Source organism: Mesocricetus auratus, unplaced genomic scaffold, assembly GCF_017639785.1.
Source record: "Mesocricetus auratus isolate SY011 unplaced genomic scaffold, BCM_Maur_2.0 Super-Scaffold_100041, whole genome shotgun sequence".
Classification (NCBI taxonomy): Eukaryota; Metazoa; Chordata; class Mammalia; order Rodentia; family Cricetidae; genus Mesocricetus; species Mesocricetus auratus.
The window spans coordinates 9,594,776-9,614,898 of NW_024429218.1; the positions used below are offsets into that span (position 1 = coordinate 9,594,776).

At 45.0% G+C, this 20,123-nt stretch overlaps 1 protein-coding gene across 1 annotated transcript in view; it reads left to right on the forward strand.

The window, feature by feature from the left end:
* Positions 1-20,123, forward strand: part of Rnf150 (ring finger protein 150) — a 215,612-nt gene that overhangs the window by 167,721 nt on the left and 27,768 nt on the right. The window contains exon 6 of the mRNA XM_040734803.1: positions 5,322-5,532. Within this exon, the coding sequence (XP_040590737.1) occupies positions 5,322-5,532 (211 nt within the window). The remainder of the gene's footprint in view (positions 1-5,321; positions 5,533-20,123) is intronic.

A 20,123-nucleotide genomic window follows, 5' to 3' on the forward strand; every position in this document is an offset into this window, starting at 1 on the left:
ATTGCAGACATGGCATGCCAAATTTTCAACCAGAGTTGTCACGCACGTAGCTTTCAAGGCTCAAACCATTCACAGTGTGTGTGGAACATAGGAGGACATCCTCATGGGACCGGTGACTGCCTTTCACGTGTCTGGCTGTAACTGAAGGAGACTGTGCGCATGTCTGCTTGCAAGTGCCTGGGCTTGCATGGATGCACAGATGCATTTGCATGTGTATGTGTGTGCAGCTGGATGTGTGCATGCGCATGTCTGTTATTGAACATGCTCATCGTGGGTCTTGATTGGGTTTGCTTGCTCTGCCAGTTAAAGAACCAAAAAGCAGGAAGCATCTGGGGTAAAGCAGGTGGTGGCTGAGAAACCTCAAGCTGGGCAGACAGAATCAGCTGTTGGAGTCATTTATTGGGAGTGAAGAAACACACAAACACAGCAGACACACAGAGAAAATCCCCTCCACACCACAGAGCAGGGACTGGAAAAGCCAAAACTCCACTATCTTCTTGGGGCCTGGTGATTTGGGAGCCTCTGAAGAGTTTGAAGACAGCTAGGATGGTTGATTTATCCACAACTAATTGGAGAAGAAACACGCCAGGCCACCAAATCCAAGACGTACTCAGGGAGACATGAGGAAAACATAGGAGGAAAAAGCTTTAGCTGGCCATCTTGCAGATTCACAGTTTATTACCAATCATGGTCCCTCTCCCTATCTGTCTGCCTACGAGGGACTCTGTCTCACTTGCATGCATGCATGTGCTCACATGACTGTGCGTGTGTAAGTACTTTTGTCTATGCATGAGTGGAATTGCATGTGTATGAGCGTGTGCTGACATGAGTGCATGTATGTTCTTTCATGCGTGCAATGTGAGCTTGCATGTATGTGCTCTCACACACACTCACATAAGTGTATTGTACACTACATGTATGTAAATATGTGTGTGCATCATTTCACATACTCCATGTGCCTCAAGGTAGTTTCCCAGTCTTCCTCACAGACCTCCTTTTGGTCGGGACAAGAAACCCTGGCTCTGTGCTTAAATTTTGAGCTGACTACTCGATACCAGATCTCTTTCCCATGGAAGCACAATTTCTCCAGAAGCTGCTTCTAACTGAATTCCAAATATTGATGTTAATTGTTTCTAAAATAGAAATACTGAGTGGCCTTTTGGCTTACTTCCAAACTAAATAACGTTTTAACTTTTAGCAGTTGGACACTCTGGCTGAAACTCCAATGCCTGACAAGTCTGTGTGAGACTTGACTTAGCACACTCAGCTCCCAGAAAAATAAACATCAGTAGCATCTTTGGGCCTTGCCAAGGACTTTGAAGCGCCAGCTGAAGAACATGACACATCCACACTCACCCCACAGAACAGAGCGTCCCCGTGAAGAAGGAGGCACATGCATCATGTGCCTGCTTGGGAAGCATCAAGGCACATGGCCATGTTTCTGCCTCCCAGGGCTCTTTTGTCCTGGTGAAGACAGATTCAGGATGTGGGAGGAACTTAGGGTTTGGTTCCATCCCGTCACGCTGTTATCAGACAGCGTTGTGGCCAAAATGCATCAGCGCAATCATCTGTTTCTTCCTTAAACTTTGCATGTGTTTGGATCAGCACACAGCTGTGTTAATTACGAAACATTGCTTTGTAGTGACGCTTTTGAAAGGCAGTTTAAAGAAATTATCTCAATTTTTCCCTATACTCTAAATTCAAGTTTAGTGTAATTTAGTTGACTTTGCTACAGCATCTCCCTAGGCAGGCAACACAGGCTCGTCTCAAGCTTGTGATTCTCCTGCCTCTGGCTCCCAAGAATCTCTGGAATTCCAGGTGTGCACACCCACTCTGGACTAAGGGCCTGTTATTTTAGGACGGTTGGGGAAGAGCCCATTTCTGCACTCTGATACCTGTTGGTCCTTCACCTCTGGATTCCCCAACTACTCTGAGTGCTCTTGTAGAACTTGAAGCCCTTCAGAGCCTCAAATGTGATTGATCTCAAAACTCACTCTTATGAATTACACCCCACCTCTCCTTGCAAGAATGTCAATTCCACAAATGACATTGTTGTTCTTTTGGCTCATTTGACTATTCAAATGCAGACTGTTTAGGTGTACTATAGTTGTTTATATTTCTGTTACTTTTAGCTCAGTGCATATGTACTACCTGTGGTAATGGACAAATAAACAAAGTCAAAATCCAAAAGCTGGGGACAACATTTTGTATTTTGTACTTCCCCACAATGGCCTAAACAACAAGAGTATATACCTCACAATTGATAAAATCCTCATCGCAATGCACATTTTTCTATAACATTTGACAAAAGAAATCTTAAAGGGAGAAGGAAGGTGTCTTTTTTTTCTTTATTTCTCAGAACTTCATATGCTCATACAGTGAAACACAGTGGAAGGGTTCGCTATTTCCAGAAGCTTCTATCCTTGGCCTCCATTGCATTGCCTTATCCCCCATATACCTATCTGATGCAGGTGTCTCCTACAGAAAAATACTTTCTGTGAGTCCTCCTCCCAGCTCTCACAGGACCCAGCTGTTGAGGACAGTAAACACTCCCCACCATCATTGTTCTCCAGATGTGAACAGGATGCCAGCCACCATTGTGAAGCTAGTGAAGTCACAGCTTCTAATTATTGGTCATTGATTTATCTGGGGACTTTTCTCATGCTACCTGAATTTCAGTACCTCGACAAAGTTGGTTAGCAGATAGCCTTGGATATAGTCTTTAAACAGTAAGCCTTTGACTTTTTTCAAGAGGCAGAACTTTTCCTGAGTATCCATGTAGACTGACTATAAATTGGGAGTTTCTGGAAGGTTGATCCGTTTCCTGACACATCCAAGCTGAAGTTGTTGTACCTCTCGCCATTGATATCTCACTATCTCTCCTCCCACTTCTCCGTGAAGGAGAGAGCAAAGCTTCTCCTGGCCCATAAAGTAAGAACTTTGTTAAAGTGAACTGTACCAAAGCCAGGACATGGGAAATAGAACCATCAATGTCAACAGAGACACAGTTTCAAAGACTGAACATGCATGCATTTGGCTGTTTATGTTTGTGACAGTGACTGGTGCTGTCTGTCTCTCATGAAGTCTCTTCCACTGAACACCCTGCCCTTAAGTATTCTGTTTAATAAATACCTTTACCAAGCATATCTCAGCTTTGCACAGAACTTTACAGTCCTTAAAATATTTTCTAAAAATCCTTCTGTCATTGATCTTGGCAAGAACCTAACATGCCCAAGTTTGAGAGCAGAAATCTGAGACTCAGGGAAAATATTCAAATCAATATTTACTGAGCATTCAATCATTGTGGCATATGTGGAAGCCTGGATATCAAAACCAAAATGATGTAGACACTCTTCATTTTGACTCTTGTCAACAGTGGCAAGAGAACAAGACATTGACAATTGACCACCAAACCCAAGTGCCACACGAGGCACTCTAGGGCCAAAGGCCACTGCTTGGGAGAAGTCCTACTTAGAAATGGTAACAGTGTTGGGAGTTAAATGGAGATTAGCAACCATCAGGGATCAGTTTGAAAGGCAGGGAGGTAGCATATGTCATCCTAAACAGAGGGACAGTATAAGAAGAACCACTGAGCTTAGGGAACATGTGTGATCTGTTTCCAAAGGCTGATGGTGAGGACAGAATAACAAGCTGGTCATGCTGAATTCTACACCCTGTTCCTTAAACAGAGAGAAGACCCATACCTCTGCTGGAGTTGTTTTGCTGTAGTGCTGGTGATGGTGATGACAGATGTGGCTGTTGCTGGAGGTGTTGCTGGAGATGTTGTTGACACTTATTGTCATTGTTGATGTTGTGGTTGGTGTTGTGGGTTTTGGTGATGCGTTTCTTTTTGATGATGTGATTGTTCACATTGTGGTTGGTGTGGTTATTGAAATTGTTACTGTACATGTTGTGGTTATTGGTATTTTTATTATAGATGCTGTGGTTGTAGGTGTTATTACTATAGGTGCTGTGGTTGTAGGTGTTGCTACTGTAGATGCTGTGGGTTGTAGGTGCTGTTGTTATAGATGCTGTGCTTGTTGGTGAGAGGGCACAAAGCAGAGGAGAGACCAGATGAGACAGAGAGACTGTTAGTGAGGAGAAAATGTTGATAATGATAACTGTTCCCATTCAAAGTCAAAATCAACAAGTTAGTCAACAGTGAATTGGTCGTGCTATAAACTGTCTTCTGGCAAGTGAGTGTTGGGGAACTGGCTCACTTTGGACAAAGAAGGCAAAAGCAAAGGGACGAGAGCACAGGGAAAAGGTATGAGCTGCTTTGAGGACCTGGAGGATGGTGGCAGCTCTCACCCGACTATTGCCAAGTGTGAGCGTGGACTCAAGAGACCCACACACAGCTCTGCAGATCTCCTCTTCGGGGCTCTCCACCCACCCTTGATTTACAGGGCTCTGATGTCAATGACTGTAAGCATCAATGTGGTACTCATTGAATACAACCCTGGAATTCCCTTTCCTTGGCCTTGACTCTCATGCTCGGCATACTCTGTGAGCAGGAAGTCATGGAATCATCATGCTTCATAACAAACGAGCCAACATACAGATCAAACACACAGAGAGAAAACTTCATAGCAAGTTCAGGCAGCCAAGGCTGCATACCGGAGACGGAAGTTTCCAATAAGAAAAGAGACAGATCCCCATTTCACATTCTGGAAGAGAAGGGGAGTAATGGATTTGTCTAATATGTGACTAATCCCATGTTAAGAACATAGAATTATTTTTCTATAGCTGACTTTTGGTTTATATTCTTTAAAAGTAGCCTCACCCTGTGTGTGTGTGTGAGTGTGTGTGTAAGTGTATATGTGTGTGTGCATGTACATGCATGTATCCTCCCTGTATAATTCCCAGTAAGTAAGTCTCTGCTCCCTCTCACTTCCATATCTTGTTTATAAACAATGCATGAGACTGACGATAATTAGCAGGCTTCTGGCTCCATCCTGTGTGGGGGAATAAACTCTTTATATAAAAGGAAGTCCCAGTTTTATCATAATAAACAAAGATCGTGTATTCATCCTAGTATCTAAGTGTAGAGATTTTGGTACACATGAAATTAAATCTTTATATTCATATCTAAAAGGAACCTTTAGAAAGGAAATGTGGGATGATCTTCTCATGACAATAAAACTATATGTATATGTATGTATATGTATATGAAACTATATATAAACGTTTTTTAATAAGGCATTTTAAAAAAGAGTGAAGCAATGAGCTTAATTTTACATTCAGACAAAATATGTAGGCTGCAGACATTGCATCTCTAAACCAAGGATGTGCCCTAAGACGGATCTATTTTGTCCCCTCAGCCCAATGCTGACTGCATGGACGACTTGCCCATTGATTTTGAAGGCTCTCTAGGAGGCCCACCAACCAATCAGATCACTGGCGCCAGCGACACAACAGTAAATGAAAGTTCAGTCACTTTGGACCCTGCTGTAAGGACAGTGGGAGCCCTGCAGGTGGTCCAGGACCCAGACCCTATGCCCCAGGAGGGAGAAGCCATCTTTACAAGTAACAGTAAGTACAGAGGATCACCACCAACGGAGTTATTGTCTCATAGGGATTGGAGAGCAAGTGAGGTGTCATTGTGTGACGGTTGATATCATCAACTTGATAGAACTTGGAATTACCTAGAAGACAAGCCCATAGGCAAGCCTGTGAAAGAATGTCTGCATTAGATGAGAGTCTGGGCACGCCTGTGAAAGCCTGTCTACATTAATCTCATTGATGCAGGAAGACCCTCTTTAGCTATGGGTGGCATCGCTCCAGGGGCTGGGGTCTTAGCTGAACAAAACCGAAGCAAAGAGCTGGACAATAACATTCACTGATCTCTTGTTTTCTGGCCATGAGGGCTTCTGACATCAGAGGGCGGATGAGAGAAATGAATGTCAGGGACATAGCTTCCACCTCCGTTGTATTGGCTGTACATGGGCGGGTACGGGAGGGCACTTGACCCCTCTTGGGTGTGTGGGTGTCTACAGAAGCCGGTCTGACCTATGTGCAATATAGTAGCGTTTTCCCATTGCTAGGGACTCAGTTGTACATGACACGTCTTTATTTTAGTTATTTGATTTTATTTGCTTGAAACAGGATCCTATTATGTTGCCTAGGCTAACCTCAAGTATCTAAGATGGAGCTCCAGAGTAGCTGGGACTATAAGTGTGTGCTGTTATTTATGGCATGCCTTCAGGTGGGCATTTTTAGGTGTTTCCTGGCTATCCCACACAGATAGTCACTAAGTCCTGTGCTGTTTGACGGTAATTGTCATGGAAATATTTAAATATCTGTGTGAGACTGAAGCTAAAGTCTAAAACACCTACTATTTAGTCAAATATAGTAAGAGATAAAAACCTCAGGAGTTCTAAGACAGAGAGCATACAAATTAACTGAGTTAAGTTTAAAGTCACAAGAGTGGGTGGGTGATGTCATTTTAAATAAAGTGTACTTCTTCCTCTTGGTAGAAGCAACATATTCACTACAGAAAACTATAAAGGCAAATTGAATCATCTTGGGTTCTTTCTATTGAAGTCAACTTCTTCCTAATATATTTGTGATTTTTCACAGAATCTATAACAATACGTTAAGGTGTAAAGACTGGTATTTTCTGATTAACTGTAATCTTAATTATTGGAAGATTGAGAGAGAAAGAATTTCAAAGAGACTTCAGGTAGGGTATCACAACCTAGGAATAGTTACTTTTAATAATACACTTTATTTTAGTTTTATTTTTTACAAGTATTGTTTGGGGCATGGGGTGTGCCCAAGCGTCTCAGGGCACATGTGAAGGTCACAGAAGACCTTGCCAGAGTTGGTTCTCTCCTTTCACTATGTGGGTCCCAGGGACCAAACTCAGGGTGTCAGGCTTGGTGGCAAGCTCTTCCCAGGTGAGGTCTCTCCTCTGCCCACTCCGCTCTAGTTGCTGGGAGAGCGAAGACAGCCCTGCAGATGCTAGCTACAGAGCACTGTCACTTTAGGATGCCCACAGGACTCCCACAGAAGTCACGGGAGAGGAGTTTAGTGTCATGCACCATGCCAGCATCATTGATTTTTATTTTTTGACAAAGGAGAGTTGTAATTTCGAAAACTTGACTTTCGTGGTGTAAGAATCTCAGGTCGAAACACTGAGCCGTAGACATTTGAGATTCCTTAGGGATTGATTCGATCCTTCTGTTTTCACAGTACTGATGTCACAGAAGCCATGCATGCAATGTGGCGTGAATTGTCTAGTAGAATAGGACACAAATGCAAATGGGTAATGCTCACTCAATTAATATACTTCATTTAACCAAACCAAAATAGTTTGTATTCTTTTTCCTAGTAATTGCTCTTCAGAATACAATGTGGCCCATACTTCCCGTGTGTTTGGTTTTAGGCTAGCCAGGCCCATTAGAATGGCTTGGTGGTCCTGTGTGACAAGAGGCTCACCATAATGCAGCACATAGACAGAAAGTCTCAGGACTATAAAAGAACTTTGAAGATTGCTAGTTCCTGTGTTTGTTTGTTTGGTTGGCTGGTTTTTGAGACAGCATTTCTCTGTGTAGCCCTGGCTTTCCTGGACCTCAATCTGTAGACCAGACTGGCCTTGAACTCAGAGATATGCTTGCCTCTACATCCAGAATTCTAGGATTAAAGGCGTACGCTGCCACCACCTGGTGGTGTTTTTGCTCAGAATAAGCTTGTAGTTTTTGCCACAAGAAAACAACAGCCCAGAGGAGTGATTGTCTGAACCAGGGCCGCAATGAGTTCTGTAGCAGTGAGCAAGCAGGGCTTGTGGTTTTCCCCCCTCTGGCATGTGCTGTCACGTCAGAAGTCTGGCCACTAATGGACTCAGTGAGGAGCACGGAAGGCCTGGGAGAACCTTGCCAGCAGTCCAAAACCATTCCGAGCCCACGTAAGAGGAACAAAACAAAAATCAGGTCATTCTCCTTGCAATAGAATGGTAGTTGACTGACCGAGACAACGCACCACCTGTTGCACGCCCTAGTATGAAAACCAGTTGCACACTTTTCACAGACCTCAATTAAACCCAGGTAACCAATGAAAAAGCCTTTTCATTCAATGTGGCTGAATATCATCTAAAACGAAATAGATATAAATATGCTGTGGGGGTAAAAACCCATCCACAACAGAATAGAAAACTACAATCTGTGGCCATGTTACCCGTAACCCCTGAGGTCTTCGAGTAAAAGAGGATTGGGTGTGCAGGTCAAAGCAGCCTTGTTGGATGTTTATCGGATGCCGTGAAGTGAAAGTATGCAATGCAGGCTTGAAGCAGGGACCTTCTGTTCGGAACTGAAGGGAAAACGCCGTGTAGTTTCAGGCCAAGCTTTAATGAGAGCCAAGTATAATTGCAGGTGGGGCCAAGCCAGCCTGTGGTGGCCAGAATACGATGGGCAGCGTGGATGTGCTTGGACAGAAGCCGTGCTTAGCATAGCAACTGAGTGTTGCCCCAAAATATCTTCCTGGGCCATCTACTTCTGATCAGTTTTATCTATTTGGGTTTAACGGAAATGGACAAGCAAAAATGGCCACAGATGCCTTAAGGGGAGAATTTCCTGTCAAGATTTTCTAATTTTCTAGCTTCATCTTCAGACAAATCAGTTAGTGAGCAAACGTAAACCGGCCACTGAATGCCTGATGATTCCGGTTCTCACCAGCATCATTCTCACCGGCTTTCTGAGGCTGTCTGATTGTTGGGACTCAGTGTAGAAGGTTTGCGTCACACATGGTGGTCCGTGTAGAGGGTCACGGCTCAGATTCAATTCCCAGCCCGAGCACAAGCAGCGTGTAGATGTGGGCACTGCTATGAGTCACAAGCAAAAAGCCGGATGGAGACCTTGGTATCAAACCACCCTCTGTCCTTACGTTGACGCAATCCAGGGAACACAGAAAACGAAGAGCTCACAACAGCTTATGGATGCGCAACAATGGACCAGCCAGCACCCTCTGAAGCCTGCTTCACACAGCCGCTCCCAACCGTCTTGGGAGGTAAACATTATTTCTACCCTCCTTTCACTGATGTGAACGTGGAGGCCCCGAGAGATGGAAGGTTTCATACACCAGTGACAGGCGCACCTGGAACTCAAGCCAAGCCAAGGATGTAACCGGGCGGACCGGAAACCCATCCTGGCCCGCTCTCTTTTCATTTAGCATAGGTAATCCACTCCTTGCCACTCCAAATCTCCCAAAAGTTCCAAACATCGCTCAGCTCCAAGCGGCCCTGTCGTTCCTACCCCCACTTCCTGTTGTCCTCTCGGCAAACGGAGCTGCTGTGCCCGGCTGGGTCCAGTGCGTGGCCATCCTGTCAGCAGCCCACTCGCTCGCAGCAGGCAGGAGGAAGCGGATTGCCACTGAAGATGAGAAAATCTGGCGTTAAGGGATCATCCTCAGCTCCCACAAAAGGGAAGGAAAAGAAAATCATTTGCGAGGCCACGAAGCGCCCAGCTTGCAATTCTGCCACCAGGAGGAAGGAGCCCCCATTTTCCACTCCCGGTGCTCCTCACCGTCTATCGGCTGCCATCTTGACGTAACGGCTCGCATGACGTTCTCCTGGGCCTCAAGTCCTGGGGATGGGTGCCCAGATGCTCCTTCGGCACCCTCTACCTGCAGGCCTGCCATGCCAAACCCTCGCCTCTGACTCCCAGGAACTGAGTGCAGATGGTTGGGGTTGCTTCCACCTAGGGAAAGGGTGTCTTAGGAACAAAGGGAAACACGGCTAAATAATCACCCCCAATGTTTGGACACTCTACAGGGGAGCCAGAAAATGATGCTGGGGAAGACTTATTGCGCCTTCCCAAATCCGCCGCGCTCCAGCTGGCATCTTCTCAAGAAATTCTGGGGCCTTTCTTTTGTTTTTCCAGGAAGGTTGTTGATTCCACAACCTGCTTCCCTCTTTCCCTGGTGAAACACTCCAAAGGCCTGTGAGGAAGCTCTGCCTCAGAAAGGCTGCCTAAGGGACATGGTACTCTGCTACACACACCACAGCCCAAGTCAGGAAGGATAGGGAATCGCCGAATCTCAAACACCCAGAACCTTCTGAGAAGCGCTTGGCATGACCAGGAGTGTTGGCTTCAGGCTTCACAGATGAGAGCAAATGCAGAGGCTAAAGGCATTTGGCCAGCTAAAGTGAAAGGAAGCAAGGCTTTCTTCAGTAAAACACCCTTTGCTAACTTCCTGTTAGCCTTGATCTATTGGATACGTATGGCTTGTAACATCTTCATGATGCATTTTTATTTTTGTCTTACTGGTGAATAGAATGTACCGCATGAGTATACTGCCCCACCCTGTCCCACCCCTGACCCTAGAGGAATATTCCAGCAGCAAGAAGAGTTGCCTGTTTTCTCTTAGGTAACTCACAAAAATTAAGAGTCTCAAACTTATGGGGCAGTGGTGGTGCACGCCTTTAATCCAGCACTCCAGAAACAGGAGCAGGTGGATCTCTGTGAGTTCAAGGCCAGCCTGGTGTACAGAGTGAGTTCCAGGATAGTTAAGGCTATGCAGACAAACATTGTCTCAAAAACAAAACAAACCAAACAAACAAAAAGTCTCAAACTCAAGTCAAAAGAAAAATTTGTTTTCTTCTGTGGCGCCTCCGTTCCAGTTCTTGAATCTCACAAGAGAAGGGTCTATGTTGGTTACTCTCCAGGGTCTCTGCTTTCTGCATGTGCAACAGTCAGTAGATAAACAGGGATTCTTATGGCTCTCTCATCCTTAATGGAGCGACGTTAGGACAGGGTTCAAATGCAGGTGCACACATGGCAGTGTGCTTGTGGAAGCCAGGGGACGTCGGGTGCTTGCCGTACCCTCCCACCCGGTTTGAGTCAGGGTCCCTCTGTTAGTCACTGCCGTGTGTGACACACTAGCAGGCCTGTGAGCTTCAGGAACTCTCTGTCTCCACCCTCCACCTTTCCACAGGCCCGTTAAGATTGATGAGACCTGCTACCATGTCCGGCTTTTCACGTGAGCTCAAACTCAGACACTCACTGTGCACAGGAAATGCTTTACTGTCAGTGGTAGCTGACCTATTCAAGCATGCTTACAAGAGGGTTGAGGATTGAGAAATGAAAGAAGCAAGAGACAGGAGATAGTCTGGAGGGCCCTCAGTAAACACTGCAGGTGCCCCAAGTTTATTACTCATTGCCCTTAGATACTCCAGCCAAAAGGGGAGGGCAAAAGACTTCCTTACCAACATACAAGGCACAGACAAACATAATTACCTCCCACAAACTCAAAACACCTAGCAACCATGCCCTAAGACAAGCATCCTATTATTTGGTCTTGAGGGTCAAGACATCTAGTAGCCACACCTTTGGTCAAACACCCTGTTGTTTAACCTTGAGGAGCAAGAACAGGTTTGAACTCCCTGACCTTAAGATGGAACAGAGTCAATAGCAATGGGTCCTCACACTGTACCCACAGAACTGTCTCCCCAACCTTTTTCTTCTGCTTCTTTGCTCCCCACATCTCTTCAGAAACAGAGGCAGGAAGAGTCTCAGAAGAACACAGAAGAATTAGTGTCTGGGTGTGTTGATACTCTTGATCTTCGGACTGCATACTTAGCTCGCGTCAACTATGGAATTGCTCATTTAAAAGAACTTTGAGGTAGATGAGTCCTTTAATGGTGAATGGATACATGCACACACCCAACCCCGTGAGCGTGTTTTGCATGCACACACATGTGTGCTACTCGTACTCTGCAAAATGCACTCTCAAGACGAAAATCATTGCTGGACACAGAAATTGCAGTATTTAAAGTGTTGTGACATAATCAGCTCTAGCAACTATCACAGGGATGAGCCTGGGTCCTCCAGAGGTGCATGCTTCAAGCTAATTACAGACACAGCTGCCAAAGGGTTCATTCAGAGGTGTGTGTTTAGTTCTGGAGTGTTTCTCTGTGTCTGATTCAGGGAACTCAACAGACAACTCTCTGGGGATTCGTAGTGCCGAAGTGTGTGTTTTGTTTTGTTTTGTTTTGCTTTGCTTTGCTTTCCCTTATCAGGCCAGAAGTGACATTCACTTCCATTTTTGAAATCCCATGATTTTTTTAAAGATCAATTGATAAAATCACTTGTAATAACAACACTGTAAATGCCCAAGAACTGCTCTGACCTCAACATGGACATAAACACAAGACAACAAATTATAATATGGACTTTCCCAGGGAAGCTGACCTTGAACTATGGGAATCTAGTCACCTCAGGGGGGAGGAGAGTGCTGGTATGAACTTCACAATATGTTTGAGATGTGCAACTATACTTAACTGCTTTTGCAAAGTAGCCATTTTCAGAGTTCTGTGTGAATGTAAAACATATGGGTGTGTTCAAAAATAAACACACCGAGATGAAACATGCCATTATCTATGAAGGAGTCACCAGTGTGAACAGTACATCTGCTTTTCCACATTAAAAGACAGACATTAGCCGGGCGGTGGTGGCACATGCCTTTAATCCCAGCACTCGGGAGGCAGAGGCAGGCGGATCTCTGTGGGTTCGAGGCCGGGCTGGACCGACAGCCTCCAAAACAATACAGAGAAACCCTGTCTTGTAAAAACCAAAAAAAAAAAATGAAGAAGAAAGAAAGAAAAAAGCCAGAGATTAAAACCAGACATGGCAGAGTTGCTGTCCTGGACGGCGGATTAATATCCCATGAAACGATTTCCCTCAGTGCCTCTAGGATGCACATTTCCCCAAGCAAGATTTGGGTGTATGTCCCTTGTGGCACACAAAAGAATCAGTCAGCTCACCTCAGATGAGAAATCCCACCGACACCTCCTCTCCAGGAAACTGGCAAGCCACAGCGGACTACTTTTGTACAAAATGAAGTGTTTGCAGCTGGAGAGTCCGCTCCAGACAGACCTCCGGGTCGCTCCATGTGTCAGGCCCCCAGAGCAGCATCAGCCATTGTTCCTTCCACAGCTCTCCAGCCCAATGACAGCCTCAGTGGAGGCACAGCTGTGGCCAAGAGCAGAGAGCTTTGCAGCCAGCACATGCCTGAATCATCAAGTGCACCCAGATGGGGGCTGTCCCATCCTCAATCCACCGGGTTTTCTGTGACAACATTCCTCCTCAATGAAAACCTCTTGCCAATCTCAGAAAGTCCGCTTGGGGCCAGGCTCCCAGGGTTTTCCTGTCTTGTGCGGGCAGGGAAAATTGACAATCTGCAGATTCACAAACAGCCCGAGAGAAAATTAATCAGCTTCAACTACAGATTGCCACTTGAAGCACTGCACCTAGTTCTGACACACAGCATACATACAGAAGAAACGTGTCCCCCCCCCAGGAGACTTCCAGGCCCATTGAACCCATTTTTGTCTGGGATGCTCTGAGACGCTCATGGCATCAGCATCTCTAATTTGATTAATTCCTCACAAGGCCGTCTCACTTTTGATATGTGTCCTGGTTCAGCAGCTGTTACCCTAGCGATCCGGGGACAGGGCCAAGGAGCAGGCTGGCGCTTTTCCAGAAACTGCCACACCGAGCAGGAAGTCAGCAGCCCTGCTGGTCCTGGCTGGAAAGTATGCAAGCAGGGCTGTGATCCCTGAGTGTCCCAGCAACACCAGGTATAAACGAGATGACATTTCTGCTTGCATTTCAAATGTCACATCATCCAGAGACTGAGACAGCAAGGACAGCGGAGGATGCCTTTCCAATGACATAAGGACTGCCTTAACAGGTCACAGACTGGAGCTTGATTAAGTCACAGAACTGTAGGAGAAAAGGAGAACCAGTAACTGCATTCCAGGAGCTACTTACAGTAACAGATACCAAGGGAAGGCTTTTAGCCCCGGGCAGGAAATTGAGCCTTATTCCTGGAGTGACCTCTGGTTATTGCTGTGACCTTGGGCAAATCACAGTACTCTCCTTCCTCTTAGGCAACTAGCGTGCAATTCCTGAGAACACTGCCAGGTCTGTAACTCTGTTTATGGCGGTTTCCCTATCTCTGGAGAGCTATGAATCTCACTAGGGCAGCTCAAGATCTTGTACACTCACCTCCAAGCTCTTCTTGTGACATTTTTTTTCTTCTAGCACCTCTGAAACAACTCAGTAAGAGCTGCGCCCTCTCTTTCTCCAAGCCACATTTTTAAGACTATAGAGGATCTCTGTGACATTCATCATCTGTCCATCCTCAAGTATAGTGAACGGTGGCCGAGACCGCGTGCAGAGGCAGCTGAAAGTGGCGGAGCACAGTTGCCCTAGCTGCATGCTGCAGCCTGGGCTCTGTCCAGGCGCCGATGCGTACAGGGTAGTTTTGCTTTTATGGGCCAAATACAGCAGAATTATGTCATACAGTTATATTCAATACACATTGAATGTATGTATTATATATGTATGTATGTATGTATGTATGTGTGTGTGTGTGTGTGTGTGTGTGAATGAGGGGTGGATGAGCGGTAGGTGGATGATGATAATCACATGTATGTTGCTGGTGGACAGACATCTGTGGGTAATAGATGAATGGATAGATACGATGATTTGTTTGGGGGTGGTTTTGTTTGGGTTTGGGGTTTTTTAGTTTTGGGGACTTGAAGGTTTTTTTTGGTTTTTGGTTTGTTTGGTTTGGTTTTGTCTTTGCAAGATGGGGGTTTCTCTGTGTATCCTTGGCTGCCCTGGAACTCGCTGTGTAAACCAGGCTGGCCTCAGACTCACAGAGATCATCCTGCCTCTGCCTCCCAAGTACTGGGATTAAAGATGTGCACCAACTCTGCCCCGCCCAGAAACAGTAAATTTAAGGAAACCAACATAGTGATAGAAGGTGAGGGAGATTGTATTATGGTGCATGCATTGTGTTTTGCCTACTAATGAAATATTAAATATATGCATATATCCAGGCTGTAGCACAAAATCTAATCTTGCGGAATAACATCATGCTCCTACTCCCATGGGACACAGGTACACAGTGATAAACTAGTCCCAAGTCCCAAGCAAGAAGGGTGACTAGTGCCTTCTGGAAGTGAACTGGTGATTTATTATTTATAGTTATTGATGTGGTACGTACTGCACAGCAGAAATAGGAGTAAGAGCAACGATGAAAAATGAAAGAGCAGAGACAGCCGTGGGAGTTGCCCTGGAGAAAGGCTCCAGTGCCTACCTGCATATAATTTCTGAAAGAACCCTAGTAATGTCATGAAGCCAAATGCTCAGGAACCACTGTGAGCGTCTCCTTTGCCTTGTTTTGAATTGTCAGCATAACTCTTAGTGCTTTGTGTTAATCCAGAATAAATGGAGATGAGCCCATAAAGAGATGAATTGGCATTGTGCTCACTCCATGACTTTTGTTGTTGATGATGGTGCTGGTGGTGGTGGTGGTGGGTGCATGTGTGTGTGTGTGTGAGTGTGTGCATGTGTGCATGCGTGTGTGTTTGTGTGCATGCACGTGTGTGTATGTGTGTGTGTGTGAGTGAGTGCGTTCGTGCATGTGTGTGTGTGTGTGTGTGTGTGTGTGTGTGTGTGTGTGTGTGTGTGTAGGATGCCAGATGTCATACTCCACCAATCTCTGCCTTGACTTCTTCCCTTAATTAAGGGCCTCTCACCTAGCCTGGGGCTAGGCCAGGAGCCAGTAAGCCCAGTGATCCTCCTGTCTCTGCCTCCCACAATGATTAAAAGCATATGCAGGGCCATACCCAGCTTTTTATGTAGGCACTGGGGATTCAAACTCAGGTCCCTATGATTGCAAAGCAAACACTCTAACTGGGCCATCTCTCCAGCCCTGAAATTTCTCGATAGACTATTCATGTATCCCCAAGGCCTAATAGATGTAAGCTAGATCCTTAACTGCTTGTGGGATTGAGAGCTGACGTCATCCTATTCTTCTCAGAATTGCATTAGTTCAGGAGCCAGAGCTGCAGGATTGCTTGTAGTTATTTTTCTTCTCACTAACTGATCATTGAAGAACTACTGAGGCATTAACTACAGTGCTTATGGGCATGATCTCATTTAAAATACTGCCCTCCCCATAGCATTTCTCACAGTGAGACCTCTCAGGTCATCAGGATTATCATTCTCTCCCCACCAATCAATCAGCGACCCATTAGAGTCGGTTCCCAGAGAGTCAGAGAGCATTTCCTCTCCATGCTGATCTCTATACTGGTTACATGGCTTATGTAGCCCTAACCTGAAAGTCTTGGGACCAAACGTGTTGTGGAGTTCACATTTTTTTTGCTTCTTCAGATTTTGTAAGATTCTTTGCCAATATATGAAATGGTACTGTGAGCAAAGAACCATGTCTAACCATGAAATATCTTTGTGGTTTTCATATTTCCATTCCCACACAGCCCAGTACAATGTTTTCGTTGCCCCTGCGTGTGGTTTGTCGGCTGTGGAAGTCTCCGCCTACGCCTTATGCTCATGCTCAGAACACTGTGGACTTTGGGGCATCTTGCATTTCATATCTGGGGTTTAGTGATGTTCAAAACGTTTTTAATAGAGTCAAGCCCATGTGCTCTTGACCACACTCATGAGCACATGTACAAATGTGCATACACACACACCAAAGTATGCACATACGTGTGGTGTGTGTGTGCATGTGTGTGTGTGTGTGTGCGCGCGCGTGCGTATCAATAACCACTCACTCCTGGGACCCTAGGTGATTATTCAAAGCCATTAGGAATTGCCAGGCATTGTCCTCAGCAGAAACACCTCAGCTGGCACTCAGCACACAGCTCCAGACTGCACCGTGCACATGCGTTGTGTTTGCTCGTCAGAATCCATCCTCTGAAGCTCAGCTGGGAGCCAACATTTAAATACAGCAGGGTTTGCAGACAAACCTCGGTTCTCACCCTAGAGATCTGGGAGGTATGCCTTCTTCCCTCATGGCAACAATTGGTTCCACCAGAGCTACAGAAGCCCACATGATACAAAGCATGTCTTCTACAGTTGAGTGGATTCGCAACCCCAGACTTAAGGACAATGCAGGGAGTGGGACCATCTTCCCCCTCGGTGACTGAGGTCTCACAGAAGGTCAGGGTTTTGGGCTTTGAATTTCCCTACTGTATCTCACTACAAGAAACAATGGGTAAGACCCTGCTGTGGAACAATGTGTGCACCTGCCTATGAGCCAACCACACGTGTACCTAAGACTCCCCTGGTAGCCAATGTTCACAGCAGGCAGAACCAATTAGAAGATGCACAGGCCAAAGTCCCATTGAAAAAAATTAATAAACAAATTCTTTATTTCTATAAATAAAGATCTATCCCTCAGTCCAAGCTGTCAGTGCAGAAGTCTTGGCTGCTCTCAAGCACCTGCTATGCAGCAAGAACAGTGGAATGGCTTTCTTAGAGAAACTAACGCCATAGTAGCACAGTCACTGTTATTTAAATAGTAGTTAATCAGAAAATTGGATTTGACAAATCAAACTTAATGCAGAGCAGTGCATTAAAGAAAATATCAGCCCTGTTAGAAAGTTAGCAGGCAATTTGCACAGCACAGTGAATAAATCTACAGAGCATATCCATACACATGCACTTGTGGGAATGTACATGGACACCTATTAGTACACAAAAACATGCATGCATATATACACATTTATATATGCACATGTTTATAAATGCGTATTACATAGTGGACATATATGCCTGAAACAGTTCTTACACAGACATAGATCTTATATATGAAATCTATGAATATAGATAGATGAGAGATAGATAGATATAGAGAGATAGATGATACATACATAGACAGACAGACAGACAGATCCTACCTGCACACCTATACGTATGCATGAATGTTACCCAAGACCTCCATCTTTCTGACACAGTTGTTAGACATGTCTCAGCAAGGATAGTTGAAATTTCTAGTCGTGATTTATGATTATTTCTGGAAATAAAACTGTAACCCTTCAGAGACAGAATTCTAAGATCCAGTTCCCACATCATCTTATCTCTTCTGAGAGCCTGGAGACTCTAACACCGGAAGAAGCAAGTGTTCCCCTGCAGCCAGAGCATTCCCTAATTTTAGGTATTGACCTAGCCTCACAACAGAGCAGCTACAACTGATCAGGCACCAGGAAATGGGGAGAGATGGAAAGGGCACTAAGGAGGGAAACGTGGGCCTTCGCTGGACAGCAGGAAAATGGGCTGGGGTCACCTGTTCCTGATGTCACCTCTGCCAAGAAGCTCTTGGTCTCAGGGCTTAACCAAGGCCCAGCCCTGCCACCTGTTGCCTCTGCAACTTTGGCCAAACAGTTTATCCTTTCTTTTGCTTACATGGGGAAAAATGGAAACAGTTGGGGTATTTTCAGCATGTCATGAAATAATGCAAGGGCACTTCCCAACATCAAATAGGAAGACAGTGAGGTTTCACAACCCCTCTTGAAAACCCAGCTCTAAGCGACGGAATGATCTCCTAAGTGCACCTTCTGAGTGATGCTTTTCTAAAAGGAGGCCTGAAACCAAATACTACTTAGGCCATTTCTCCTAATCTGTGCTTTACCATGTCGACTCTGATGCTCACTTCACCATGTGGCACTACAATAGAGCAGTCTCTTCTGCTGTTGAGCCGCTGCATTTCTCTTCAGTTCTGCTTTGAGAACACACACAACCAACACACTAGTGTGGTTTTGTATATTCGGTTTTCTGGACTTTTCCACTGGATCCTTGAAGCAGGACGACTTCAAATCTCCAAAGAGTACCTGTGGAAGATACAAATAGCTTTCCATCTCGTCATGACTCGCTGGTGATGCTGATGGAGGTTAATTTTGGCCGGAAAAATTGTTGTGTAAAAGTGGAAGCTGCTGTGTCTTTTGTCATGTCATCGGTTCTCTGGAGCTAACACACAGCTCCATCCACTTTCCAAGTATGCATATTAACTGCTGGATTATGCTACAACAAGAAAGCACTTTGGATAGAGAAAATTCTTTAAACACCTTAATACCAATATGAACCAACAGAGCAAAAGATGACTGGAAGGATTGATGTTTGCTTTCCAGTAGGCTAGAAAGACGCTCAGTGGTAAGGAGTAGGCCTTGCTCTTGCAGAGGACAGGATTTGATTCCCAGCACCTACATGGTAAGCCACAACCATCTAAGTCCAGGCCCAGTAGACATGATACCTTTTTCTGACCTCAGGCACCAGGCATGTTGTGTGATGCACAGACATATATAACAATGAGACAAAGCACTCATACACATAAAATAATAAAATAAATATTAAAATATTTTTAAGAACTTGGTTTTCTCGGATTCATCGTTTTACCAAGAAAGCAGGTCTTTGGAGCCATAAATTTAAGTCCTAAAAGAAAAAGAAGCAACAGCTTCCACTTTCTAGTTTCTCTGGATTCAAGGCAGCCAGGATCAGAACCATAAACCTAGTTGCTAACTGCTGACAACATGGTCTTCCAAGTCTACCAAAGGTAGGAGATGAGATGATGGATCCCAGCACTTGGGAGGTAGAGGCAGAAAAATGGCAGTCAATCTGAGGCTAGTCTGATGTGCATAGTGATCTCCAGGCCAGCCTGTGCTACAGAGTGAGATCCAGTTTCTCTCTAAATGTTATATATAGTCTGAGGATTTAATACTTAGAAAGGCATCATAAACGTAGGACCCATTTCTTCGTAATTTTCTATCTTGATGAACAATTATGGTTAAGAACATGTGCACCTATAATGTATATAATGAATTTCTTCTAGAGTCAAACACAGTTTCTTTTTCAAAGGTATATGGCTGGGAATTTCCCTTTAAGCACCTATGCTAAGAATGAGCTGAGCTTACACACCCATGCTAAGGATGTGCTGAGTTTACACACCCCTGCCTAGGATCTGCTGAGCTCACACACCCATGGTTAGGGTATGCCATACTCACTCATGGTTATGATCTGCTGTGATTACACATCCATTGTTTAGGATACTCTTATCTTGTTCCAGAATCATGTATCAAAATATACATCCTTCCCTTAATTAAATACTGTCTTATCTATCTCTCAATCCACAGCTTTCAAATAGAAATCACACTTACCCCTCTGTTGCTGAACTCATAGTCAAAGTGTTGAGCAAAAGTACTAGGAGTCCCATCAGCTCTGTGCTGCCAACACCCTATAACCTGCTGCTGAAATGTTTGCTCTTGAAGGTACTGAATGAAAACCAAAGGTAGCTGGTCCTTCACTCCACTGAATTAAACA